Source organism: Aphelocoma coerulescens, chromosome 6, assembly GCF_041296385.1.
Source record: "Aphelocoma coerulescens isolate FSJ_1873_10779 chromosome 6, UR_Acoe_1.0, whole genome shotgun sequence".
NCBI lineage: Eukaryota > Metazoa > Chordata > Aves > Passeriformes > Corvidae > Aphelocoma > Aphelocoma coerulescens.
The window spans coordinates 2,929,750-2,956,260 of record NC_091020.1 but is presented as its reverse complement, the minus strand read 5'-3'; the positions used below and the strand labels follow the sequence as shown (position 1 = coordinate 2,956,260).

Genomic DNA, 26,511 nt, shown 5'->3' with positions numbered 1-26,511 from the left:
GGACAACCCCTGGCTGCCCACACTGCTCAGAGGGATGATGGTGACAGGAACACCACACACAACACCACTGTAAGTTGTGGCCCTCGTCTGTATTTTGTCCTTTTTTTTTTTCCAGTAACACTCGTCAGCCTCAATTATTTTCTGTCAGTAAAACCTGGGGGGGATTTGGAGGGAACTAAAAGCACGTTTGTCCTGTCCACAGCTGACACAGCGGCGCGGGTGGGGATGGACCTGCAGTGGAGTGTTTGTTAGTCAGTTGTAAACTGCCAGCTGTGTGCATTTCACACACACGGAGTACTCTGGAGGCCAGGCTGCGTCATTCCAGCTCCGATAACGTGCACGGCCGTCGGAATTCCTGTCCCCGCTCGTGGAGCCATTTATTGGATACTGCAAAGACACAAAGGTATCGGGTCACTGCACCTGGTCAGCTCCTCCTCTACTGAACCTAAATATGCTCTAGGCCAGCTTTTGGTTAAGCACAGGATTATCTTAATTTTCTGATGGGTTTTAATCACAGAACTGGGGCTGGAAGGGGCCTTAAAAGACTTTCTCATTCCAACCCCACTGCTGTGCACTAACGTGTGAAGTTGGTCTAATAAAAAAACCAACCAGACAACAAACCAACAAAAAACCTTTCAGTATGGCTGCAAAGCTACAAAAAGATTCTTAAAGTAGATACAATATTACATTTACTTTAGACATGTAATGAATGGAATATATTTAACATACAGAGAGATATGAGGTAGATAAAGTAAATTAAATAGATTTCTTTACAAAGGACTTAATTTCTGAAGTCCAGAGGAAAAAGAAAGCCAAGCCACCCCCCCTAGCACAGGGCAGACTCGGGTCAGAGGCAGGTACTCACCCCATTTATTCCCCACTAGCACCGGGCAGGCCGCGTGCCGTGTGCTGTAATCGCCTTCTCCACTTGGGAAGAGGTTGTACCAGAAGACAGCTGTTCCCTGGGGAGGGCAGGGAACACTCAGCCCTTTGCTCTGTACAACACACACTTTCACACCAGCTCACTGAAGGGTAAGGCAAAGGTGGCTGCATTTGTGTTTCGGATTCTCCTTTGGAACTGAAGGCTCTTTTCCATATTCTAGCATTTGCTTCCTTAGGAATAAGTCTCCTTTGACTTATTGTATGTCTGTATACTTGGCTCTTAATTTTTTTAAAAATCCTAAGCCAGTTTCATTCAACTCCTGACCAGTTTAAGAAAGCCAAGATTATTTACTAAAGATGAGCAGCAGGCCAGCAAAGACAAACCTTGCTTGAAGGAAAAAACTGACAGGAGAATCTCCTAGAGATGCCTCAAGACTAATCAACTGATAGATCTGAGTATTTTCAAGATGTGTTTTGAAGCATTTAAGTGTTTTGCAGTATCAACACATGCAATGTCAGGGCTCTTGGAATCATCAGCACAGCTCCAGTTGCTGCACTTAAGGAAAATCACAGCACTGTTATGGCAGCACAGAGGTGCTTACAGTTATTTTAAAGGTTCACTTTAAAGCTCTGTTTGGTGCCTGTTATGTTTGAGTAGGTGGGGAGGAGTGGTTTTATCTGCTGGATAAATCCTGCTCACCTTTTTTGGCCAAACGCTGGCTCCCACTTCAGGGAAGACCGTGGCTCCCCCTGCTGACACATCGCTCATCTGAACAGGTGGGGAAGCACAGGTGAGTTCAGGCTGATAAAATCTCACTTTTTAGTAAAAGTGAAGTTTAATTTCGATGTAAATCCCTTAAAAAGGCCAAACCTGCTCTGTTCCCAGTGCAGTCCCAGCCTTGTCCCTCCCACTTGAGTGTTAAGGCAGTGAACATGCTGTAAATTCTGATGCAGATACAGAAATAAACAGGCAGGCAAATAATTTTGGCTAATGCTCGATTTGGGGGAAAAATCCTCCTTAAGACATATGGAAGAACCACAAAGTCTGGGTAAGAAGACCCCCCCCCATGTATTACCCCAAAGTTAGTGGCTGCTTCACTTGCAAGTCCCTTCAGTAAAAAAGAATGAAAAAAAAGCAGAATTAAATCATTCAGTGGTACAGAATATGCAGTGACAGATGGCAGAAATGTATCACTTACATAAAACAACCAAGTAGCAATTCTGTTGCCTGTTCCCAATTCCTTAAAAGCATCTGGCTCATCTTTCTGTGAACAAAAGCAGGCAGATTCCATCAGCATTTCTTTCTGGTTGCTGAGAGTAGCCAGTGACACACAGCTGCTGAGCCAGCAGCACACAACAGACTCGTGCAGAAGAATTAATCCAACCCCCTGATTTGGAAGGAGGGGAGGAATGCAAAAGGAGCGAATCTATTAATTTAAATAAACCAGGCACTTTGAAATTCTGTCAGGGAGGGAGGGAGGGCGGGCATTAAGCCCAGATTTCTAATGGGCAAGAACAACTGTGCTGTCTGAGGCTGAGTCTATAAATCCTCCTCACAGCAAACTGAATTATTTAATTACACTCATCCCCCCTTGTCCTTGGCAGCAGCCAGGGCAGCTCTCAGTCCCAGGGGCAGCTGGGACACCTCCCTGCCACGCTCCACTTTGGATTCCAGCTGGGAAGCAGGGAGGAAGCCTCAGTGACAAACCAGGCAACTAAGACATGTTTAGCACTTGACTTACAAGAATGAACCCCATTTTGATGAGTTTTGACACCAACTTCTGTCACACCTCTGTTTTTAAACCCACCCCCTGTGGCCACAATTTGTGTTCACTGAAATTCCAGCAATTGTTACTCCAGGAAACAACCCCAGTGCTTCCAAACAAAACCTGTTACTCAGTTGCAATGCCTTGGAGCACCTGCTTACAGAGCACAGATCCTGATTCAGAGTTGGTGGCTGGGATTGGCAAGGTTAAGGTTAATCTGAAGGGGTTAAACCACACAGAATTATGCCCAGTAAATAACCAACTGACTTTCAGCAGTCTGCAATTTAAACTGGAATAAAACAGGTGGACAACTTAAATCCAATTAAAAACTTAAGGAGAGTGAAATAAGACTTTTTCCAGTTGTCAGGAGTCTGCTGGCACTCAGCTTACAGGTAACAACCTCCACAGCTTCAGCTGGTGGTTTAGAGGGCTTTCTCCACAGACATGGATTAGGAAAGTGGAAGAGCTACAAAATTTAATGCACGTTGAAGAACAGAGAGTGTGCCCCAGCCCAGAAGCCCAGGCTTCACCAGGTCTAGCTCTCCTCCAGTTCTTTACTTGCCCGTGCAAAGTCAAAGTGGGGCTCATACTGTCCTCCCACTCCATAATTTGCCACCTGAAAAAGAGAAACACAGCGCTTGTGAAGAAGAAAGAGGTGAAGACAAAACAGGACTTACCCTTCCAAAATCAAAATGAGGCTCATACTGGCCTCCTACGCCGTAGTTGGCTACCTACAGTGGAAGGAGAAGCACAGGATCTAGTAAATCAGTATTTATCCAGGCAAGAGTTTGACTGTCAGCTACAGTCTTTGCACAGATGAAGTTTAAACACCAAGTCCCAGGAAATGTCAAGCCTCTGTCAGCTACAGGAGCACATCCAGGACTGGCACTGCAGGATGCAGAGTGCTCCAGGGAAGGAACCTGGTGCTTCCCAGGGTAGAAAAGCATTTTTCTTCTGCAGAAAACTTTTCAGCTTCTGTTCTCTTCAAAACATGTCGTGGTGCTTTTACATCATCAAATTTAAACCACTTTTTGACCTAAATTTAAATGTGTCAATAGAGTCACCTGTCCTTCTTGCCAATTGGTTATAAAAAAATAACCTCAATTTTTAACCAGCTCCGTGGCCATTTTATCACCAGGAACCTTGACAGAGGGGCAAGGAGCACAGCAGGTTTCAGAACCACTTTGTGGGTGTCCTGCTTTCCAGGTACTCAGGCTCTGCTCACAGTCAGGGAAGCAGCTGCTCATTTAAAGGCCTCAAGCAAATAAACAAAAGCACTTCTAAGTTACAATTTACTCAAGTTACACATACAGCCAGTATTTCCCACACCCCAGGGACAGCAGGCACACTGGTGGCCTTTCTTGAGTACAAGTCAAGCTAAACTTTTAACTGTCTCCAGCAGCAGCAAAGTTTGACTCTGCAGCCATGAAACTCAGTTTGTCTAAATGAAAAGGAATTACACATCCAGAGTTTCAGTTATCACTGTTTCCTTTCAGCCCCAAAAAACCATTTCACACTGAACAGCTGCTCTGCAAAGACAACTTTGTTTCCTCCTCTCTGTAAATAAGTGAGTTTTTGTGGCCACCCGCCCTGAGCAAGCACAAGCCATCCATCCACAGTGAAATGCTGACTGCCATCCAACACCAAACCCACCCTGACACTCACCTGCAGCTCCTCTGCTGTGGAGACATCCAGCCCTGTCAGGTCCTGGATCCTGGTGTTGATCCGGGACACCACCGGGCTCTCGTACCCCGACAGCCACGCGCTGAGGGGGGGACAGTTAGTGACACGTGACAGCAACAGGCAGCAACACTTGGACTTACTTGGAATGTCAGATTAGCTCTTAGGACTTGTCAAGAATTTGGTAGCATGACCAGAAGTGCTTCTAGGGCATTACAAAGCCCTGACTTGAAGGCCCTTCACATGAAGGTGTTTTCTAGAAAGACCAATTCCAGCACTGGTTTAAGGGAGCTCCCTAACCAAGGGCCTGCATTCCCACACTGGGCTGAAGGAAACGTTCCCAACAGTGCTTCAGGCTGTTTTTTAAACCAGGCCTGCACAGTTCTGCTCTTACCCCACTCCCACCAGCTAATTCAGCCCCCAGAGGGGTGATGTGTTTTGAAGCAAGATTTGGGAGGGTGGGTTGCTGTAATTTGTCTGTGTAGCTGTAACTCAGCTCCCCGAAATGTCACACACTTCCAGGCCAGCACTCTGTGAGCTGCCCTTTCTCATCACTTAGCCCTGCAATGCTACTAAAAATCATTCTGAAAACAAATAATGCATTAAATTGAACAATTTCTACCAGAACAGCCTATTACAAATCTGGTATTTAGCACATACTTCAGGTACACAGTGATTTTAAGGGGAGGAAAACCCCAAACTAACCTCTTTTTTAAAAAAATATAAATGTGGAAGGTCAGCCTCAGTTTCAAGGGCATCTTTCAAAATGTTTGCCTCCTACTGCGTATTAGTTTTTCAACACCTGCTCACCTGATGCCTGTTTCTCTTGCTGCTTTACTCATCCCATGCCAACCACTGCACTAATATGGGTGATAATACTTATGATTTGGGGCTCATTTTCCCCTATTTTGTTTTTTTGGCAGGAAAATGGAGACAGCTATTTCTACCTTTTTTTTTTCAAGCAGCTGACTCAGCTTTTAGGTTCAGCAGTGCTTCCTGCTGGACAGAAATCTCTGTGCCCAGAGCCCAGCTGGAAGCTATCAGTTGCAGCATCCCTGTATTTTTACTCAAATCAACCTTCACATCTACACTAAATTAAGTTTTTCTTTAATTTGTATTTTAAAACCCCATAAATCCCCAAAGACTTTGCCTGGGAGGAACAGCAGCCTGACACATGACACAAGGCACTGACACAGGTTACAGAATCTCTACGAGCGTTTTCTCAATGACAAATGAACTATAAGAAGATAAAAGAAATCACATTTCTCAAGACAGACATGCACAAACACATCCCCAGACCCATCCACTGCTGAACGCTGTTAGTACGAGGAGGTGTTACAACACAACCTGCTTTGATTTCAGGTGGCAGAAGAATGCAAAGACATGGATATGAAGCATTTACCAAACAAAAACCCCAAAAAGCAGCCATGCTACACAGCCATGGTGACCAGGTAATGCTCACAAGCAGCCCTAACCTCATATTTAAGGCACAAGAAAAGCCCTGACACACCCACCAGCTTCAGAGTGTAGGCTCTCTCTGCTTCTGCCCATTCTGTTAATAAAGGCTTAAAGGAAAAAAACCCAAAGAAAGGAAAACCCAAGCATTCTTGCTGTGTTGGTTATTTAGAGTGGCAATGAATGCTTCACCAGGAGAAAACTGCAGCCTTTCAGGAAGGGGAGTACTGTATGTATTTTAAAAATAAAATTAACTGCCTCAGCATACAAAGAAAGCCTATGAAAGGTGGAGGAACAGGGAATTGAAACCATATTCCAAGTGCCAGCCTGTCTGCTGGGTGCTGAGCAAAACCACAGGGAGGCCTACAGGGGGATTTAACCCTGAAGATGTCATGAAACCTGCATCCATAGCCTTGCCTGCTCACAGAGTATTCCAACTGTCCCACATTCCCTCCTCTGGTGCTGCCTCAGCTTGGTCCCTCGCTGATAGAAGTGCCTCATTCAAAACAGTTTCTTTGATAGACAAGGGCAGGAGAAAAGCCAACTTTGTGTGAAGAAAGAGACTCCCCTGAGCAGTGGTGCAGGAGGTGCAGCATTAACAGCCTTAAACATGCTCAGCAACCTGTTTTCTTTTGATATTTACGTAATTCCTGGTCCAGTAACTGCACACAGCTCTGCTCTTCCATGACCATCTGTCAGATGAGACACTGAATTTGACAGGTTCATTGCATTCTGTGGTATCTTTCACCAGCTGCCACCTCCGAGCCCATGATGATGGGCCCTAACAACAAGGGACAACTCCTGGGAAGCCCAGGCAGGGCAGCTCAGGATGGCACTGAGTTACAGCAGGGTTTGGTATTTTGTTAACAACCACTGCCCAAGCCGCCAGTTCCCTGACCACACAAGTTTGGGGTTTTGCTGACCCACTCAGCTTTGTAAAGAGCCATCCCTGAGCTGTTACAAAACCAGAATGCTTCCATTAGCGTGCTGAATTCACACCAGGGGGGCTTTTAACAACTTTTGTATGCATTACAAATGGACAGGAATAATCACATCGACTCATGGAATCGAGAAATGGCTCGGTTGGAAGGGACCTTAAAGCCCATCCCATTCCACCCCCTGCCACGGGCAGAGACACCTTCCACTAAATCAGGTTGCTCCAAGCCTTGGCCACTTCCAGGGATGGGGCAGCCACCAAATGTCCCATATTCCTCCCTCTTATAATTCTGCATGAGGCACCTTAGCGATTTTTAATGGCACAATGCTTCTACACAGAAATAGACCAAGCAGTACATTAAAGAAAAAACAGGCAATTCTCTGGAGCTACTGAACACACAAGGGCACATCCCCCCAAAATCTCATCTCCTCAGCTGCTCTGGTCAGTCTAGGAGCAGACATTACACCCCAACACTACTTCTGTAAGTCACTGGCCACAAAATACTGGCATTTATGTTTAAAAGCCTTCTAAGCCACACTTGGTGTGCAGAAAAGTACCAGCAGGAGACACAACAGGGAGTGAGTAAAAGCCCAGCCTGGTATTTCTGAAATGGAAACTTTTAACATTACGTGCTGCAAGCCCTGGCTGCCTGCTGGGAGGAGAGAGAAGGGGGAAAAAGCAGTTTTTATCTTTAAAAGCAGTGTGTGAGTGGGTGGGTTTATCCTGGTGCTGCACACACGGCTCAGTGGTGCTGGCAAGGTGCCCCCCTTCGCAGAGCTGCCACGTCCCACCAAGGGAACAGTAGCTCTCTCAGAGACAGGAATGCTGTCATTTAGGAGGGCATGTGCTGGGAAGGAATGTTTGGAGGGGGAAAGCAGTCATCTATTAAAAAAAATAAAGTGAGCATTTTTTGGTTTTCAGGAGCAATGATTCACCGAAACCCAAACCGGCTCAAGCAGCTCCAAGGGAAAGATGTCTCTGGCAGTGCAGGAGAGCAGCAGGAACAGCACAGGCCCTCTAAATCAGGCTGGTGGGGGTGGCTTCTGCCTCCTACTCCAGATTTAGGTGTCAAGTTCTCTTGGAAAGTCCATAACCATCCTGCAAATCTGCACATGGATGAAAGCAAAGGCATGGGGAAGCAGGAGAAGGGCAGTCCCTCTCCACCCTCCAGGCTGTTCCTACCCTCAAAAAATGGTGTTCCCCACTTCTTGGATGTTTCTCTACGATTTTAATTCCAGTTTCCAGTGAGATACTGAATTTAAAAACTTAGTTCAGTAAAATACTATTTACTTCTGAGAGTTCCTTGGGTACATTGGAAGGAAGTCCCACAGTGCCACATTTTTGAGCACCAAACCTTAATAAGAATTTAAAGGTCCCATTCCCCAGGCTCTGTGCTGGGTTTTTAATTGGCCTTTAATGCTGGGTAGTGCCTTGTGCTATTTTTTCTGACTGTGGCATCTGCAACACCTCAGGGAATAACACTTCCTACTAATGAAAAATCACAACTCTAAATAAAAAGTTCCTTCACTAAGCCTCATCTATTTAAATAGGGACCAATTATGCATCCCAACTTCCATCAGTAATCTGGTCACCTTCTGCAATTCCCATCATTAGCACATCAAGTTTGACATGAGGGGATCCAAATGGATGAAGAAGTTTCCTCAGTAAATACCCCAGAACTGTCTGGCACAGAGGACAAACCCCACAAATGCATAAATGAAATACACAGTGACAAATAACCAAGATAGGTAAGACATGGACAGACCCGAACATTAAAAACAAGAAATAGAAATGAAATGCAATGCATGTCCAACAAGAAGATGAACGTTCCTGAAGTCCCTCCGTGGGGGCAGTTTTAAGGAGCAAACATGTAAGAGCTTCCCAGACAACTTCCAAAGGATTCCCACCACCTGTGTGTGCCAATGAGCACACAGACCCACGTGCTGCAAAGGTGCGAGGCATAAAAATAAATGTTTTCAACTTGCCACTAGAGTGGCCTTAAGGACCTCAGTTCCAGTGGTCTTCCAGTTTTCCTGAGACTTATCACCATTCCTGAATCAATCACCTCCCTGTGATCCTGTATTTGGAAGCACTTTTACCTTTCTGAAGAAATTCACAGCTAAGGCCCTTCAGCTCCGGGCCATTCTAAGTTCAGGGGTTTGTTCAAAGCAGCTGAAAGAACTCTGGGTTTCTATTCAAGCAGCAGCTACATTCCATCATTTCAACAAGGAAATCCCTTCAAATCATCACCTAGCTTTAATGTGCAGTGCTCCCAGGAATTACAGCAGCTCCTAGCTCTAAGCAGCTGTGGATACAGAAGTTTAGGAGCAGAGGTGAGCCAGGCAGGTGCCCCATTGCCCTGGGTGCCAGCAGAGCCCCACGCCCACGTTTAGTACGTTAGTCGCAGCACACAAGCCATGCTCAGCCAGAGAGGGCACTTCCACCTCGGAATGCCACCCCTGACAACAAATCCCTACTTCAGCAGACCACGTGCTTTGTTATATGACAGCTCAGCTTGCTTTAGCCCACTCTCTTTGGAAGAAAGGCTGAAGAATAAGAGAAGTTACACAAAATCCCTGCCCGCGTTTAGCACTGAAGCAGCACGGCCCCAGGACACACTTCCTCAGACAAGGAATCCCTTCCCCTTACCTCTTAGAGACTCTGTAATGTGCTGTGGTCAGTTTCCCAGTCTCAGGGTCATGAACAGTAGCACGGCTCAGCTACAAAAAGAGAAAGGACAAGGCTTACCCACCTTGCAGGCTGCTTTTTGGCAAAGCCCCAGGTGTTTGAAAGGGTTCCGATTGGTCCGGATGCGATGCTCGCAAATTAGCAATGGTTGGAAGGGCAACACAAGCTGCAGCTGCCATGTCCAAATCACAACAAATTGGTTGGAATAATTTGGTTAGATTGTCCTTTCACTTTTTTCCTCCCTTTACTATTTTTCCTTTTGTTTTTTTTTTTGTTTAAAAATCAAGAACTTTCTGCAAGTAATTTATGATGCTGAGTTTCCCAGACAATTCCTCCTCACCCAGAAGTTTAACTCCTCCCAGAATTTTGGCTCAGTGCTGAAGGCCTGTGCAGCCAACCTTTAATTACCACGGCTAAAACCAGGGGAGGGCAGGCAGGGGCAGGTGGTTTCTTTCAGATCCAGCCAATTTTGGAAAGCACTGGCTAAATTCAGCACTTGTAGTACTTAACAGACAAGCTGAAAAGAACCAGGAGCCCAGTGGAAATGAGCCTGTGTTCTGCCAGATTTGTGTCAGGCGGGAGGTAAAGGAGCCCAGCTGGGAGTGTGGGATTATCCTGGACAAGGAGATGTGTGTTTGTGCGCACAGCAAGGACCTGAAGCATCTCTTACACCCAAAAAGGCACTTCGAGGTCTGCTACATTTTCCAAAGAAAGGGAGGACAATTCTTGGTTGTGAGAAGAGCAAGAGGAAAGGAATACATAGATTAAAAACAAAACCAGATTTTACTGAAGGTTTTGTAGCATCTTGTATTTCTCACACTGACTGCAGAGACTCGCTTGAAAAAACACACTGAGAAGGCGACCGAAAAGGAAAGAACAAATCAAAACACGCCCCCAGAACTTCCAGCTGAAGGAAAAGACTGAGGAACTCAGCAGTAACAGCCTGTTACAGATCTCAGGGAATCACATGGTGGACTACACAGCTGTCTCTTCAGCCCACCTCGTTTCCCCATAATGAGCAGGATGTCCACACTCATTACAGGCCCAAAACCTCTGGCATGGAGCTCTCTTACCTTTTGCTAATTCTGTAATGTGCCGTCTCCAAGGCTCCCGTTATGGGGTTTGAAATGGTGGCTCGCCTCAGCTGTGAAGCGAACCATCAGAAGTTGCATTACAAGCACAATCTGCATCTCAGCAATCCGACCATTCAGAAGCCTGGGGAGGGGGACAACGCCACCGAGCCGCCACCGCCCCGGCACCGCTGCCGTGGTCTGTCTGCCATGGAGGGGTGGGGGGCCACAGGGAATGAGGGGGAGGCTCCAGTTTTACTAAAAGAAAGGTCTCTTGTTTGGTTTTTTTAAGGTTTTCCACAAGTCCTGTTTCCATGTGTGTAGTGAGAACAGTTCTACAGCAGCTTTGATTTCTTGTGCAATGAAACGCTCTGGGAGCAGCACAGTGGTGTGGCACGTGGACAAGAGGTGCTTTGTTACACTGTCCTGCCCCTGGATGAGGAGTTTGACAGGTAAATTGAATCCAGGCAGCACCATAAGCCAAAGGTGAATAAACCATTCCTTTTTGGGTCTTCCTGTACCAAAAACAGCACTGAGCTCCTTTGGGCTCACACAAACTTCTGCTTCACCCATGGTCACATTTACACACAGTGGGAACTCCTGGCTCAAGGCCTTCCTTTCCCTCTGCTGTGCTCCATTTACTTCATGCCTTCCCATCTGTGTTAGTGTTCCAGCTCAGAACCTCACATCACCCTTTAACTTGGCTCATGTACTACCAGCCACTGTCCATCACTCATACCTGGAAAGACTGAGGTGCAGAGCCCAGATTTTGGAAAAGGCACAATATCATGCCAACTCCCAATCAATCAGAAGCATTTCTTTACTGTTAGAATAAACTTAACAAATCAAGGCCTCTCCATACCTCCTGACAAGAAAAGATACTGGGAGCTCCCAGTATGCTGCTTCTCCTCTCCTCCCATGCAGACACATAAAAAACCAAGGCACAAACTACAATTCCAGTGAGACTCCAGAGCTGAATAATGAGGCTTCACACTGCCAGCATGGCAGAAGGCTGGGCACAGATCAGCCAGGACTGTCTCTTCCCAGAGGATGGCAGCATCCCGAGCATCAGGAAGGAGGAGATGACCTTTCAGTCTCCAAGAACACAACCATTTTACTGCTGAGCCGTGCAAGGCCTCAGCCACAGGGAATATGGGGAACAGTAACTGCATACAGATGCTCCTGCGTTAAAGGTCCCCAAGTCTTTGCCACAAGCCAAATGTTTGACAGGAAAACAACGACCTCAGCAAGTTCAGAGCTTGCAGTCCCACATTTACAGGTTTGCTACTCTGTAAAGTAGTGGTCTGGTCACATTCCCCGGGTGTGGAATGCATCACGCAGGAGCAAAGGGGCTCCAACACCTACAGACCAGCAATGGGGGCTCTGATTTTCAGCCCTGCAGCAAAGCTGCCTGGCAGGGGAGCAGGAGGAGATGCCTCACAGGTATGTGAAGGGAAAAATTTATACTTTCTGCTTGCAGTTCAGAACGTGCCTCAGAAACCACAGAACAGAATCACTGAATCACTGAGGTTGGAAAAGACCTCCAAGATAATCAAGTCCAACCTCTGGTCCAGCCCCACCTTGTCCCCAGCCCAGAGCACTGAGTGCCATGTCCAGTCATTCCCTGGACACCTCCAGGGACAGGGAACCTACCACCTCCGTGGGCAGCCCCTGCCAAGACCTGACAAACTTTTCAGTGAAGAAATTCTTCCCAATGTCCAACACATCAGGCTTCAGGGAGCTTTAAAATCACCTTCAGGCTCCCTAGCAGATGGTGCAGTGGCCAAGGACAGCCTCACCCCCCAGCTGCCCATGTACCACCACAGCTGCTCTACCTCACGGCAGGCCAAGGCAACAGTTTCTCCTGCACTGAATGCTCTTATTCCCCTAATCTCCATCTGCTCAGCTCATTCTGGAGAAAAACCCATTTAGGCCAAAAGGAAAAAAGCAGGAAAATTACCTTTCTATGAGTTTAAGTCTTATTTTAGAAGTCACAGATAACTGATGGAAAAATAAATTAATATAACTAACTACATCTTCAATGTACATTTGTGGATGCAGGGTTGCACCAACTGGATACAGAAGGCAACTCCATCAGTTTGCTGTTTGCCTTGGACACTCCTGTTTTCTCAGACAGCAGAGCTGCCCTGGATTGTTCCTCACTGAGAGGCAGGAACCTTTGCATCCAGTGTCTGAAACAGGGTCGATGAGCCACCATCGTCAATAAGAAGGCAAAACCCACCACCTAAGTCCTGCCCTCTTAAAGCTCTTTTGTCTGCAGTTAGCTTCCAAGCCTGGGAGACAGAAGTCAGTCTTATGCCAAAATGGAGAATGCAACCATTCTTTCTTGTCTGTACAATAAGGTGGCATTCCAGGACCAGAGGAATGGCTGCCTTTCCCTTCCAGACTTAAAAACGAAAAAACGAAAGCCAGAAAACCAAATAAAAGTCAGGAATGCTCCAGTACACCCTCACTGCTTTATGTCTGTTCTCTGTTGGAGAACGTTCTCCTCCTCATCTGATCCAGCTGAAATTGTGTCTGCTGGAAGAGTCTGACAATCCTGCACTGCTGTGACCTGGCTCCAGTCGTCACAGAGAATTCCCAGCTTTCCCCAGGCTCCTTCAAAGGGAGGCACCCAGAGGTGCAGGGTGAGGCAAGCGAGGTGCGAGCGCAGAGCGCACACCCCGGCGTGCCAGCGGAGCCGGCCGCGCGCGCTCGCACCGCGCGCAGGAGGAGCTCAGGGCTCCGAAGGCGCGGCAGCGGAAGGCATTTACCCTGGGCTTTGCGAGCTCCTTCACGGTCTCGATCTCTTCGTCCGAGATGATGTCCAGGAAGCGAACGATCCGGGGCTTGTCCCACTCGTCCTCCTGCTTGACAGGGCCCAGGATGTACCTGGGATTCCTGTTCCCGTCGTAGTAGCGGCAGAAGAGCCTCTTTTGTCTCCGGGGAGTCTGGAAGGGAGGCAGAGCAAGAGGGAGTCAGAGAACTCCAGGGGACACTGATATCTCCAGGGAACAGAACATGTCCCGGACACACAAACAATTCCCTCTCCCCGCCTTGTTTTGGGACAGGTTAAAGAGATTATTTCAGTTTGAGAAGCCAGTACTGGCTGCACATTAATGTTGCTGTGCAATACTTCAACAAGCATTACTTTACACAACCCTACTAAAATAATTTTATTGCTGAAAAACCCACCCGTATTTAATTTTGTATGTAACCCCAGACTCCCAGCCTCCTCATTCAATTAATGACACTGATGGAGCACACCCAAGACAGCCAGCAGTGCCTGGGGCAGCGTTACTTTCTGTCTACTGGACAGACTGAAATGGGGAAGAAATCCAGCTCATGATCCTCAGCTCTGCACACTCATCCAGCTGCTCTAACAACTTCCTTGCTTGCACACCACACACAAATTCCTGACATTGTTTGGTTTCAAACATTTGAGAACAGTCTACTCCACTTTACCATTTTGAGCCCCTCCCCACGGCACAGCATTTCGTACTTCCTTCTCTCGGGCAGGTAATCCTTTTTCTTAACCTCAGTTTCCTTCTCCTGCTGGTCTTCTGAATCTGTGCTGGACTTATTTGCCTCTTTTTCTTTAGCCATGATGTATTCAAAGTATTTCATGTTCCCGTTTGCTCTTTGATGTTCAGGATCTGTTGACACAGAAACAGACGGGGATCACTGGCAGGTTTCCAGCCCATGAGGAATCCTCCAGATGTGGTTATTTACAGCAAGCAAAAGGAAACAGATGCACAGGACTGCTTCTCAAGCCCTCACTGCACACGGGGGTCCCAGCAGTAAGGAAAAGGGTTTGGCCATTCCAGCCCATCTCACTAGAGAGGGAGAGACAAGGGAATGGGACAGGGAGAGAGCTGGGACAGCATAACCGGCTGTAAACCTGAGAATTCCCTGGTGGGATTTAAGATTTCTCATGACAAAGCTTTTTAACTTACAGAATTAGCTTCAGTTCTTTAATAAATGGGTCTCTGTAGCTATGGCTGTGTTTGGGCTAGTTCTGAGCTTCCCAGAGCATCCATTACACAGTCAATCAGCAGAGTATTTACAGAAGAAGAAATACTTTCATTTTTCATGAAACAGACTCTTATCTCACTGTCTTGTATTCTGTATTTCTTGTTTTTACATGTGTTTCATCTTCAGCATGCTGAATTCGTATTTAAATCATCTGCAGAGATTTCAGTATCACCAATTTAGTTTCAATTTCATTAATTTTGGTTTTGCCTCTACCTAAGGGGAATCTCAACCCAGGAAAGCAAAAGGTAGGGAAAGAACCAGATTTCAGGCAGCAGTGGCTCAGGTAAGGGGATAGAAGCCAACAGTATCGGGAGGCAAAGACCCTTCAGCAGAAAGGAGCAAATCCCCATCTAAAAAAGTAAAAATGCACTTTACAAATGGACATACAAGTCAGAGTCTGGGCCAGCCCGCACTCCCCAGGACAAACCCCCACAGAGCTGTGTCCCTGTCCCCATACCCAGCTCCAGGAGGCGCCTGGTGAGGGCCATGGCCTTGCCCAGATCCCCCTGCTGGTACACAGCATAGCTCAGGTAGTCCAGGATGTAGACTTTGTCTGCAGAGGACACTTCTCCCTCATCCAGCTGCTTCAGGGCTTGCTCCATCCACAGCTCTGTGTGGTAGTAGTCAGCCTCCGTGTAGGCAATCTTCCCCAGCTCAAAGCAATCTTCAGCTGTTAGAAAGGATTTGTGCTTCACACCTGGGTATTTAAAACAAAACAAACAGATTACACGGGGCTCCAGACCAGTCCTCTGAGAAACATTTGAGTTATTTCTCATTCCTCACAGCAGGGTTTTATTTCTGTTCTCCCACAGCTCCCTTCTGCAGTAGCTATTTGTTGAAGTCTCTAAAGCCTGTAAATCCTTGGCACACAAGCACTCAGATGCAGCTTTCCATTGCCAGAATAGCAGCAAACAGCGAAATGTCTCTACCACTAGTGAAAAATCAAATCAAACAAAGCTTCCTTCCTCAAAACCCCAACCACTTAGAGCAAGAGCAAAAATAAGCCAAATTTGAAGTTTCAGAACACTGTTTTCAAGGACATCACATTATCACTTTCAAAATGTTACTGAACCACGACTTGTTACTGACAACTTGGTGGGGGAGGAAAAGGAAAACATCAGGGAGTAAATTCCCAGCTGCTTGAGATTTTTTTCAAGTCAGTCATTTTTAGAAACATTTTAAGTGACCTCTGAAAGATTAAAGCACTAGTAGGCAAATTACAGATTCCTGGTTTTGCCTCTGGAAATACAGGCCCTATGAAAAACCAAATTTAATTTTGTAAAAGGGAAACAGGACCCACCAGTGTTACAGCTAAAATTACATTTTAATCCATTGAATTTCTAACAGCAGCTCTGCAGTGCTCAAACAGGGCAGCTGTTCTGCTGTCCATTCCTGCTCCCTCACTAAACACCTTGTGTCCATCCTGTGATGGGCAGCAACTGCAGTTTCCTGAGCCTGAATCTGCAAACTCTCAAAGGACACAAAGATTTGGCAGCAGCTGAGATTCTGGACCAAAAGAAATTCCCTGGAAATGAAGAAAAGGAGCACAAACAAGTGACCACATGGGAAATATCCCTTTGGAGCTCTCCAGAGCCCAACCTATTCTCTTTTCTACTCCAGACCTTCCAGGTTCTGCCATTACACCTCACTGCTCACAGTCTGGACAGCTCATTGCCTCAAGAGCAGCAAAACTTCCCCTTGTATTTCTGTGCTGTTTGAAGAAAACAGCAACGAGCTGCTCATTGCATTAGAAGGAATCTGTAGGTCCTTGAGAAGGTCTTGAACCAAACCCAAAGGCAAGGTTATACATCATAACACATAAAGCCAATTACCCTTAATTTTATTAGGCATCTGACCACAATGAGCACTTGCAAAAACACAGATGGATTGTACAGAGCTGATTTTTTGCCAGCTGGCACGGGACTATTTTTGAGCAGAGGAAACAAGGAAGACTCAGCAGAGAAAGTTTTCTGACAAAAAAAGAAGTTGTGTCTCCTCCTGCACAGAGCAATCTATTGAAGATCAGCTCAGGCAATGCCACACAGGCTCAAGTCTGTGTATGCACCATCTTCTGCTCCTCAGTTTGTACAATCCCTGAAGTTTAAACTCAAAGGAACTTGTTAAAATGCATTAAGTTGTGCAATAAATCCAGGCATCTGCCAGTGCAACACAAGGGAAAACCCCCTTCTAGGCAAGATTTTATTGCTATTGGTTTTTATTAAAAGCTATTGACACTACATTATCTTACCACAACTAGAAGAGAAAGATGCAGATTTCAACCAAAAAAACACTTTTTTCATTACTTTTAGCCAGCTCAAAACCCTTCCCAATGTTGCCTTCAGGCTGAGCAGTTAAACAAGGTGCAACAGAGCAAATGATTTGTAATCAGGACATTCAGGAAATGGAACTAACAAACATGGATGGCTCTCACCTGGCAGGTTCCCTCTTGAGAGGGTGTCTGTGTCCAGGTTGTAGGTGTCCTGGAGCCGCAGAAGGGCCTTGGCTGCACCAGTCTGATCCTCATCATTCGGGAAGAATTGCCTCTGGATTGTCATGTTGGAGATAAAGCCTGGGAAAGACAGGGAAATACATTGTCACCTCTGTCCTGGGCATAGGATAAACTCCCTACTGCAGGGAAAGCCAAGACCCACCTTCACACAAGTCTGAACTGAACTCATGGCACAGGCTGTGCAGCTGGCTTTTGGTTTGGGTTGTTTTGAAGAAAGCAAAGGAAAAATCAAAAAAGAAACACCTGTTTTTTTGTCCCACTCATTCAGAAGGGCTTAAGACACAGTGGTGCAGATTTCTGGCTGGCAGGTGCAGTTGCCATATTCAGCCCCTCTCACAGCAACAGGGAAGCTGAATGTGCTGAATCCTTATCAGAGACTAATCCTGGGTCTTTTTGAAAGCTCTGCTTTCTTATAATTCCTTACTAGAAACCTCCACCTGGTATTAATTAGCTGTTGAGATAGTCTCACAGGTCAGATATACCCATCCTGGCTTCCTTTTGCTAAGTGTCTTCCAGAGTCAACTATTTCATGTCCTGTTCCTTGCTAAAGAGCTTCCACTCTTGCTGAAGAAAAGAGGCAGCAATTAAGTGTTTGCTACAGTAATTCAGATTAGTTCCACAAATGCTCAGTCTCAAAAGCAGATTTGCAAATCTAATTCAACCCCTGAGGTGTGGAAGGCAACAGCCAAGGACCTGCAGTGAGCCTGTGATGCTGGTTTTGGCTGCAGGCACACTCACCATCTGACATGTCCTTGAGGACCAGGCTCTCCAGCTCGCCCCACTCTGTGTTGAGCCGTTTCATCAACTTGAATGCGTTCACAGGGTGGCCCAAAAACCCCTCTGGGTCTTTCGTGGCAGTGTCTGTCAGCTGATCCAACTTCTCTGCCCATCTATAATGAAAATACTCATTGAAGTGTCACAGAAGTCTGCTGGTGTGCTAGAGAACTGATTTCAAGCTACTCAAATGTCTTCATTAATAAAAAATCCAACAGAAATTGCAAGCTTTTACATTATCTATATTTAGAACTCTTCTAAAAGGAACAAAAAGGACTACTTCCTTTTTTTTTATTAGATCTTCTTCCTCAGCTGCAGCCCAAATCTTGTGCTGCTCTTGCAGTCTCTGTAGGAAGGAACTCCTTCCTCCAAGCCCCAAAAGCACTGTGCTAGCACTTCCATTATGGGCTGTCATGCAGGACTAATCAGAAACAAAGCTTTACCCACACTTTCAATCTTTCAAACGCCCCTTTTCCCCCCTAAGGCTTAAAAAAAACGCAGTTCAATGCTTGTCTCAAATTATTTTAGGTTTAGACACACACGCCCCTTGCCTCTCACCACAAAGCTCCTTTCCATGCTGAAAGCTTGGATTAAGAAACATGTAGTTCTCACATTCCCAAATGAGGAGCCCAGATCCAGATTCTGGTGCTGCAGCTCCAACTCAGACTTCTCTAAGTGCCACAAGTCATTCACAACCCCAACGTGCCCCAAAATAAGCACAGCTTTCAAAAAAAAAAAAAAAAAAAAAAAGCCGTGCAGCAACGCCCTGCAATCAGGGTAAATGGATGTTAAAGAGCCACACCACAGAGAAGAAAATCCCAAACCCCAGCAATAAAGCAAATAGAGGATCCGCAGCCTGGAGGGAACTCTGTCCCGGAGCTGAGTTCCTCTTGTCGCAGGACCAGGTGTGCCTGAACTGAACCTGCAGGCTGTCCCTGAGGCAGGAGGCATTTACAGCTGCTGGAGCTGCCTCTGGGTGCATTGGCTCTTCCCACTCGGTCCCTCATCGTTTTCCTACACTCTGACAGCCCCTGTGCAGGTCCCTCCAAAACACAGGGCTCCAGGTGCTGCTGGGGACCAACCCCAGCTCAGAGCAAGCCAGAGACCGAAGAAACCAACTTCAAACGGTGCCCTGGCACTGCCCAGGGTCAGACCCTCCCCACACCTCCCACTGCAGGGCTGTCAGCCCTAAGGAGGAGCTGAAGCAGCCCGACCCACACGCGAAGGGCTGGGATTTCCTGCAGGTGTTTCTGTTTGACAAAAGCCCCACGGGAGGCCTGAGCCAGCCTGGGCACTTGGGTGATTCACCAGCTGTCACTGCGTTTCAGCTCCCAGCATCCTTTAGATGCCAACAAACAGTGCCAGCATGTTTTTCCGGGTTCTTTAATCGCTCTGTGACAGTTTTTTAAACTCTTCCGACCTGACAGGGAGAGCCTCTGATACAATAAAAACAGAGCTGCAACACTTGTACAATGAGCTGTGTTTACACGCTTTTGGATGCCCAACTGGCACTCTCCCATCTTAATTTGTAGCTGTAAAGAATACACTTGTAACATTTCAAACCTGTCAGCAATTCCAACCGTGTATTTTCAGTGATAAAGAAGTATCTCTCTTCCTGGGTGGTGGACCACCAGAAGGTAATACACAAACGCTAAAATAAAAACCATCCCTCCCATCTAGAACTGTTCCAACACCCTCAAGACAGATTTATACATGTGTCTGAAAGCAAGGAAACCATCCTGTTCAGTGATAAAATGTTTATTTCTAGCTGTGATAAAATCTGGGCTCTGGTCTTATTTATACACCAAGCAGTGCTCAAAGAGAACAACTTACAACAAACACCCAGCAAAACCTGCTACTTAAAGCCTTGCCCCAGAGGAAACATTCCACAAATTTAATCAGCCTTAGGAAGCACTTTTTGCATAAGGGTGGATGCAATTATTAGCCATCAGCATTATGAAACCAACTGCTTACTTTTTGATCTGCTCCAGCTTGCTTTCCTCTGCCTTGATGTAATCTTTGAGTGACACGACCAGATCTTTTTCTGTATTAATTAAGTCTGTCATATGACCTAGAAAAAAAATGAGTTTGGTGAGTGAAGGAGAAACACAAAACCCTGAGAATTAAAGGTGTTCTTCCTCTTTTCTACTTTCTTCCATCCCCAAAAGTCCTTCTGCATTTACTTAAATAACCCTGAAGGAGTATCTGAGTAAGGCCTTTTATTTTTTTTTTTTTTTGAAGGAGAAAAATCTCCTGCTGGACCAAGCTTGTTGCCATGGAAATTAATGTAATACTGGATATTTATTATTAGAACTAATTTAGGACTCATTTGGAAAAGGAAGTAGTTTGCCACAGAGTAATCTTTCATCCGAGCATACATAATGTAGAGCAAATAAAGAGAAAGCTACAGAAACACACAAAGCCTTCATGTTTGATACACAAGGCTAATCCAGGGCTTTATTCTTGTTTTTAAGATTATATCCATGACTTCAAGGGGTCCCTGGTATTAATTAATAATTGCTTCACCTCCTGCAAGCAGGCAGCTGAACTGGTTCAGCACAAAGGGGTACAGAGCCCACCCTGAGGCCACCAGAACCCAAGGGTGAGTACAGGCATACTGCACCATCGTGTGCCCTTGGCAGCTGCACCTCTTCCTTCCACATGTGGGCAACACCAAAATTCTGTTTAAATTCCAGTACCTGTAAGAATAAATAGTGACTATAAAGCCTGGCCAGGGTCATTAGACTGCCCCTGGACTGACTTAAAGCCTGCTTCTCCCAAAAGAAAAGTCCATAACATGGTAAGAACTAGGAAGTGGGTTTAGTTCTGCACCAATTAAGGCCTTGGAAGATTAACACATCATTGCAAAATCAGTTTGGAGGGCTGTCAAGAAACTCTTTTGGCTACACCAAAGCAGGCCTCACCAATGGAAGTGAAGAAGTCCGTGTGTGCACAAGAGAAAGGCAGCAGAAATCCCAGGGCTAGGGCACACCAAACCTTCTTAAACGCCATTGCTCAACAGCTCTCACCTCACCACACACCTGGGAGAGAAACACAGAACAGGTGAAAAATCCCCGCTCACCAGAGAGATGAATCCACCTTCAGAAGAGGCAGCTCTGTGTCTTGGGGCTGCTTGAGGCAGCAGAACCCTGACAGCTTGAGCAGCTCGCACAGACTGAGTCCCTTCTGCTGACTTTTATACCTGCCTCGTGCAGCAAGAGAGGAAAGAACAGCTCAAGGACAGCGTGTTCACCAGCACTCTTCTTTTTGGCATCTAAGTCATGCTGCAGATAGAGCTGCTTTGCAAAAAGCACTGAAAAAAACGCCTCAAACGCTGAAAAAAGCCCACAGCATCAAGTTAAAATACCCATTATCAAGTTCATCCACTGGATGCAAAAAGTTTCCTTTTTTCAGTCAGAAAGATGCCAGTGGAACAGGTCTAAATGAAAACCCGACATGAGCGGTCCAGAGAGGGAGTTCTGTGCATGCTCCTGCTCCTCAGCTGCTGCCACCACGGAGCCAAGCTCCACACCTGACACAAAAGGCTGCTCTGTCCCTGGATCCTGGGTCAGGCTGTGGCAGGCTCACAGGCAGTGCTTTCTGCAGGGCCAGCTGCCAAGCTCTCAGCCTTTCAGGATCCTGATCCCTTCAGCAGCCCAGGATTGCCTGGCTGCCGCATACTTTAGGAGTAATTATGCTGTCGTGGAATTCACAAGGTTTACTTTTTTCCCCCCCAAACAAAAGCTTCAACTCCCACATACTGTATCTGCTCAGAAAAAATGAACTCCAGTGCGTGGACTACCAGAAATTGGTTTACAACTCTTCCAACAGCACAACTAATGAAGAAAAAAGAAAGACAAATAGCAACAAGCTCAGTTATGAAGTGGTTTGGCCTGTTTAGGAAAGAACGCAACGTAATTTTTATCAAGCAAATAACATAGACCCAGGTGTGGCATTCACACAGGGAAGGCACAAACATAATCAGGAAAGTTCAAAAGTTACACCCAAATAAAAACCATCCCACCTACAAGTGGAGGCATTAACAGGGAACATATCCCTGACTCCAGAGTGCAGGATCTCTCCTCAGATTGCACCTGAGGGTCGGGAGGCAGCTCCCTCCTCTCCTTTCCACCTCCAGCACCCCAGAAGGGAGTTGGATTTACTCTGGGGTTTGGATTTAATCTGGAGACCGCCTCTTGGACAGGACAAGCACAGTTCCACTGGCACCAACAGGAAACTCACACGAGCCTAGAAAAGCAGCACAACCTCCAGCTCTTGTAAGTCACCCAAAATCTGCATGACCACAACTGAAGGGCTGATGCATTCCAACACATTCACGGGCAGAAAGCGAGTTGTAAAGTGAGAATTTGGAGAGGGAAGCCTGGAGTTCTCCTTTTCCCCCCTTGAGCCTCACCAATGCTCAAGAGCAGCCCTGCTGTTCACAGCAGCATTCCTCACCTCTTCCTCCTGGCTCATCCTCCCTCCAGGCAGCCAACAAGCTACACCAGACTGTTTCAAACACACCTAATAAAAACCCACTGATGTCCACCTCCATTCTTACTGAAAACACCACTCAATTCCTATTTCACCCTGCAGAAAGCCAAGTGCCTCCTGCTCCTTCAGCACTCGAGCCAATACATCTGTGAATCAGTGACAAAGCACAAACAGCTTTACTACACCATAAATATTTGCCAATTCTATCAGTACTGGGAATGCACTGAGCTCTTTGTTTGCTGCCCTCAGAGAGCCACAAGAGAAGCTCCAGAAAGTTTCCTTTCTTACTGTTAAACTTTTTAAAAACAAGAAGAAAAACCAACAAACAAAATCACCAAAAAGGTGGAGAAAACAATGTTTCCTCTCCACCTACTGCTCCCAGTGACAGTGTTCCATCTTGTTTTTCCTCTTCTCCAGCTGCCTTTGCTCCAACACCAGGCTTCTCCAAAGGCTGTTGCAACCCTATTCCCACCTCCTTATCTCCACAGGCACACAGCAGGAGTGATCGGCAACAGCCACAAAATGCAACACGGGCAAATCTAAGGAGGTACAAACACAGAGTTTCTCACACTTAGGCACTAGAAGAGGCTGCCCAGAGAAACTGGATCTCCCATTCTTGGAAGAATTTCAAAAGGAAACAGGATGAGCCCATGCACAGCCTAACCGGACCTCCAAGCTCGCCCAACTTAAGCTCAATGACGTCCAGGGGTCATCTTGATTTTCCTTTCCCAGATTTCCTGTCATTTGCAAGGTCCCAGACTCCCGTAATAGCTTTTGGCCACCCAAGATTCCTCCCCTCCCGGACGGAACCCAGAGCTGGGCAGGACCCGAGGCCACGCTCGCTGCCCTGACAGCAGTTGCTAAGGAGCAGAGCTTTCCAACTGCTGCGGCAGGAGCAGCCACAGGTTCCCAGTCAAAGAAAACACAGCGCAGTTCATGCAGACGCTGGAAAGCTCTCGGACTCACAGGCTGCCAAACAAGTAGGCTTTAATTTCTTCCTGTTAGTGACATGAAGTAAAACAAGATGAAAATCCTCTCTCCATTATTGCTGTCAGTCTCGCCCTCCTCCTCAGCCGTGTCCCACAAAGATGGCAATTGAGCTCTCGGGGAGGAGGGGATCACTGCCCACGCAGGGAAGTGGGAGTCCAGCTGACAGCTCCAACACGGGAGCTTCCTGCCTCCCCTGGGAAAGTGCACTCACTAAGCTCTGAAACAGCAAAACGTGGCAGAGCAGAAAAACGTGAGTGGGGGGGAATAGCAAAGAGCAAACAAACACACAGAAGGGAAACAAAGCAGCAAGCAGAGGAATGGCACTGCCAAGAGAAGCACAGGATTCTCTGAACACACAACAAACACCATTTCAACTTAGAGGGGTTTTTTTGAGGACTTCCAAAGAGTTCAGCTCTGCTTTACAAGTAGAAAGATGCAAGCAGACAAGTGAAGACAAACAGCAGAGTGACGTATGATATAACCTCATCACAACCAAGGTCCCACTAATCAGTGCCCAAAGACTGAATACGCTCATTAGACAAGTCTCCCCACTGCCTTCTCCAAGCTCCCAGGGGCTTACCAGGATCCAGAAAACAGGATAAAAAATGGAAACTGAGGGGGTACTTAACATGGAACAGCTCTAACTTAATTCCAAACCAGCTTCTTTATTTAGGCAAGAAGTAACTGGCCTGCTCAAGATGAAGTCCACTGCAGGGCCAAGAGACAAAATTTTATGAGAAAGATCCTCAACTTTTGATTTAAAGATGGGTCCATTCTCACAATCCCTACTGGACCCCACTGTATGTAAAATAATAATAATAAAACCCTTTAAACAGTTAATCTGAGTGGAGGGGAAATGGAAAAGATGGAACCAGAAGTGATGGCTGCTCACTGCCCTAAACCTCTCCTGTCTCAAGGACAACCCAAGTTACAGTCTCATGACACAATGTGACTGAAAATACTACTGAAAAGGAAAGAACTTTCCCAAAATAAGTACTAAGAACATTTAGCAGTCATCATTGCTTAAAGGTCTCACAGGACAGAAGCACCAGAATCCAGTTCCCAAGTCCTCTAGCACGTTCAAAGGCTGTTTAAAGGGAGTGAGAGAAGAAAGATTTTCCATAAATGCTGCCACCAAAAGAACAGGGTGTGCTTTAGGCATCCTTTAACGACAAAGTTATAACATAATCTTTTATATATATAAAGAAATAATAACATAATAAGAGATGAGATTCAATTTCAAAGTCAAGTAGGGCGTTCTAGCTGTCATTTACTGCCAAGTTGAAGACAACATTCATGCCTGAATGCAGAGCAGTGGCGTTTGTACAGAGATTTGTACTCAGGGAACTGAAGCAAGTCTTCCCTTGATTTCCTCCAGACTAAAACTGAATGGACACAGCCCTCGGTGTCCACTTGTTTTAACTTCCCAAGCCAAGACAAAGCACACTGTGGATGGAATAGAGCAATTATCTTATTAGACACAACAAGCAGGAGGCTATCCTTCTGCTCAAGGATTAGCTGAGCATCTACAGAGATATACACAATATTTTCAGATATCAAGAGTGATTATAAAGAAAGCAGGACAATGCCAACGATCAGCTGGGTTTTTTCAAGGAGTATATTCTTTTAAAGAAAAAAGGTTTTCATATCTATATCAATCTCAGCATGAAGGCATGCTTTTCCTGCTATAAACCTCTGTTTATCCCCACTCCTTCTAAAGCATAACTCACTACCTGTCATTTCAGTTTGTCAAACGGCACCGGGCACTTTGCAATTTACATGCAAGCCCCAAAACCACAGCTTTAAACACTAGATTTTAAAGCCATTCATTATGGAACAACATTTAAATCTCTACAGGTCAGAGAGCTGGCTTGGGAAGGAAAACAAAGAGAAAGAAAGTTAATCAGTACTCGTGTCAGCACATACTTCAGAAGCAGTGCAGAGTACTCCGGGTCAAATCAGACGCTTGGCAGTTTGGTCCAAGGCATTAAAATGTATCCAGCAATGGTCCGAGAGCAGCAGTGGGTGTAGAGCAGTAGGACAGAGAACATCCCTGTCCCCAGAGGCAGGCCCCTGCTTCCCAGACAACCCGGGAACTCATTACCTTTACTTTCGGCCCCTGGCAGAGCACCGTCTGCATCCTGAGCCAACAGCCCCCGGCGCTGTGGGAAGCTGCATTTATTTACTTGTTGTAGCCAAGTAAATAAATGGCTCCTTTCATTCACTAAAACCCCGAGCGCTGAACCTTTACTTGTAAGTAGGTGAGCACTTCAGCACTCAGCATTCTCCTCTTACTGAAGTCAGCAGAAAAAAAAAAAGTGAAACTGAACGCTGGGCAATCCTTTCCGTCTGCAATCCGAAGGATCTTTCCTCTGGGAGCAGCCAGCTTTTCAGGTAAACTGGAAGATTTATTCTAAGTACACGTGACCGTTTTATTATATTTACCAGCAGGCTCCAGGAGCTTCTCCTGCTGGTCAGGCTAGATCCTATCAAAATACCTACGGAATGGCATAGCTTACTACAAAGGTAGATGCAAAATTACGCATAAAGCAGCTGGCTGAGTCCAACCCAAAGCAGCAGAGAGGGAAACCAAGACAAGCCCCATTCCTCGCAGTGCAACCCCTGCACTCAGCGCGTACCAGCAGCGCTTACGCCAAGTAACTTTCCACCCCTCCCAGCACGAAGCCATGCGCCCGCAGCTCCCGCGGCTGCACGGGCAAGGGGCACCAGCTGCGGGGCCGCGGGGCGGGAGCCCACCTGCGCCACCGGAGGGCAGCGGAACCGAGCCCAGCCGGGGGGACACTCCCAGCTGCAGCGCCGGGAACGGGAGGAGGCAGAGGAGGAGGCGGCTGTGTTTAGTCTGCCAGCCGCGGGGAAGCCGGCGCGGCGGCGCCCTCCCGCCCCCCTCCGGAGGCTGCCGGCTCCCGTTACGCAAGGGCCGGGAACACCGGCCGGGAGCGCCGGGAGACCGGCCCCTGGCCGCGGGGAGGATGGGGGGCGGCGGAGCGCTGCCACGTATCGCCCCCACCCAGCCCGCCCTCGCGGCAGCCGCCCGGCCCCGCGGCTCCCTTCACCCCGACCCGCCCGCCCGCCCACCCCCTCGGCCGGCGCGCGGCGGGGCCGCCGAGCCTCACCTGAGCGCGGGGGCGGCGGGGCGGGGGCGGCACCGGAGCTCCGCGCTCTGCCCGGGGGCTTCACCGACTGAGCGCGCCCGGCCCCGCCCGCTCTTAA

General features: G+C 47.0%; 1 protein-coding gene and 1 long non-coding RNA gene across 5 annotated transcripts; one reads left to right on the top strand and one right to left on the bottom strand.

Moving 5' to 3' along the window:
* Positions 1-70: 70 nt before the first annotated feature.
* On the bottom strand, positions 71-26,511 carry P4HA1 (prolyl 4-hydroxylase subunit alpha 1). Of its 4 annotated transcripts, none has more exons than XM_069018890.1 (15): positions 26,415-26,511; positions 20,721-20,837; positions 19,771-19,867; positions 17,761-17,912; positions 16,945-17,082; positions 14,971-15,210; positions 13,944-14,134; positions 13,253-13,429; positions 10,482-10,552; positions 4,314-4,413; positions 3,326-3,379; positions 2,082-2,147; positions 1,583-1,651; positions 866-962; positions 71-387 (listed from the first exon to the last, which is right to left on the bottom strand). In XM_069018890.1, exons 2-15 carry the CDS (start codon positions 20,806-20,808, stop codon positions 317-319), a joined length of 1,611 nt encoding a protein of 536 aa, XP_068874991.1. In that variant the 5' UTR covers positions 20,809-20,837; positions 26,415-26,511; the 3' UTR covers positions 71-316. The 4 variants fall into 4 exon arrangements, with proteins under 4 accessions (XP_068874991.1, XP_068874990.1, XP_068874993.1 ...); XM_069018889.1 differs by lacking the exon at positions 10,482-10,552 and adding an exon at positions 9,370-9,440; XM_069018892.1 differs by lacking the exons at positions 10,482-10,552; positions 20,721-20,837; positions 26,415-26,511 and adding exons at positions 9,370-9,440; positions 20,420-20,490.
* Positions 321-7,725, top strand: LOC138112194 (uncharacterized). The gene is made up of 4 exons (XR_011151596.1): positions 321-403; positions 1,541-1,673; positions 5,691-5,779; positions 7,642-7,725. It is a non-coding gene; the product is annotated as an uncharacterized lncRNA (long non-coding RNA).

Excerpts from the sequence above, each read along its gene's own strand:
- P4HA1 (XM_069018890.1), bottom strand. The coding sequence starts at position 20,808 with ATGGCGTTTAAGAAGGTTTGGTGTGCCCTAGCCCTGGGATTTCTGCTG. Across the intron at positions 14,135-14,970 it reads CAGGCGCCTCCTGGAGCTGG|ATCCTGAACATCAAAGAGCA; the intron begins GTATGGGGACAG and ends CTGTGTCAACAG. Across the intron at positions 2,148-3,325 it reads CTCATTTTGATTTTGGAAGG|AAAGATGAGCCAGATGCTTT; the intron begins GTAAGTCCTGTT and ends TTTTGTTCACAG.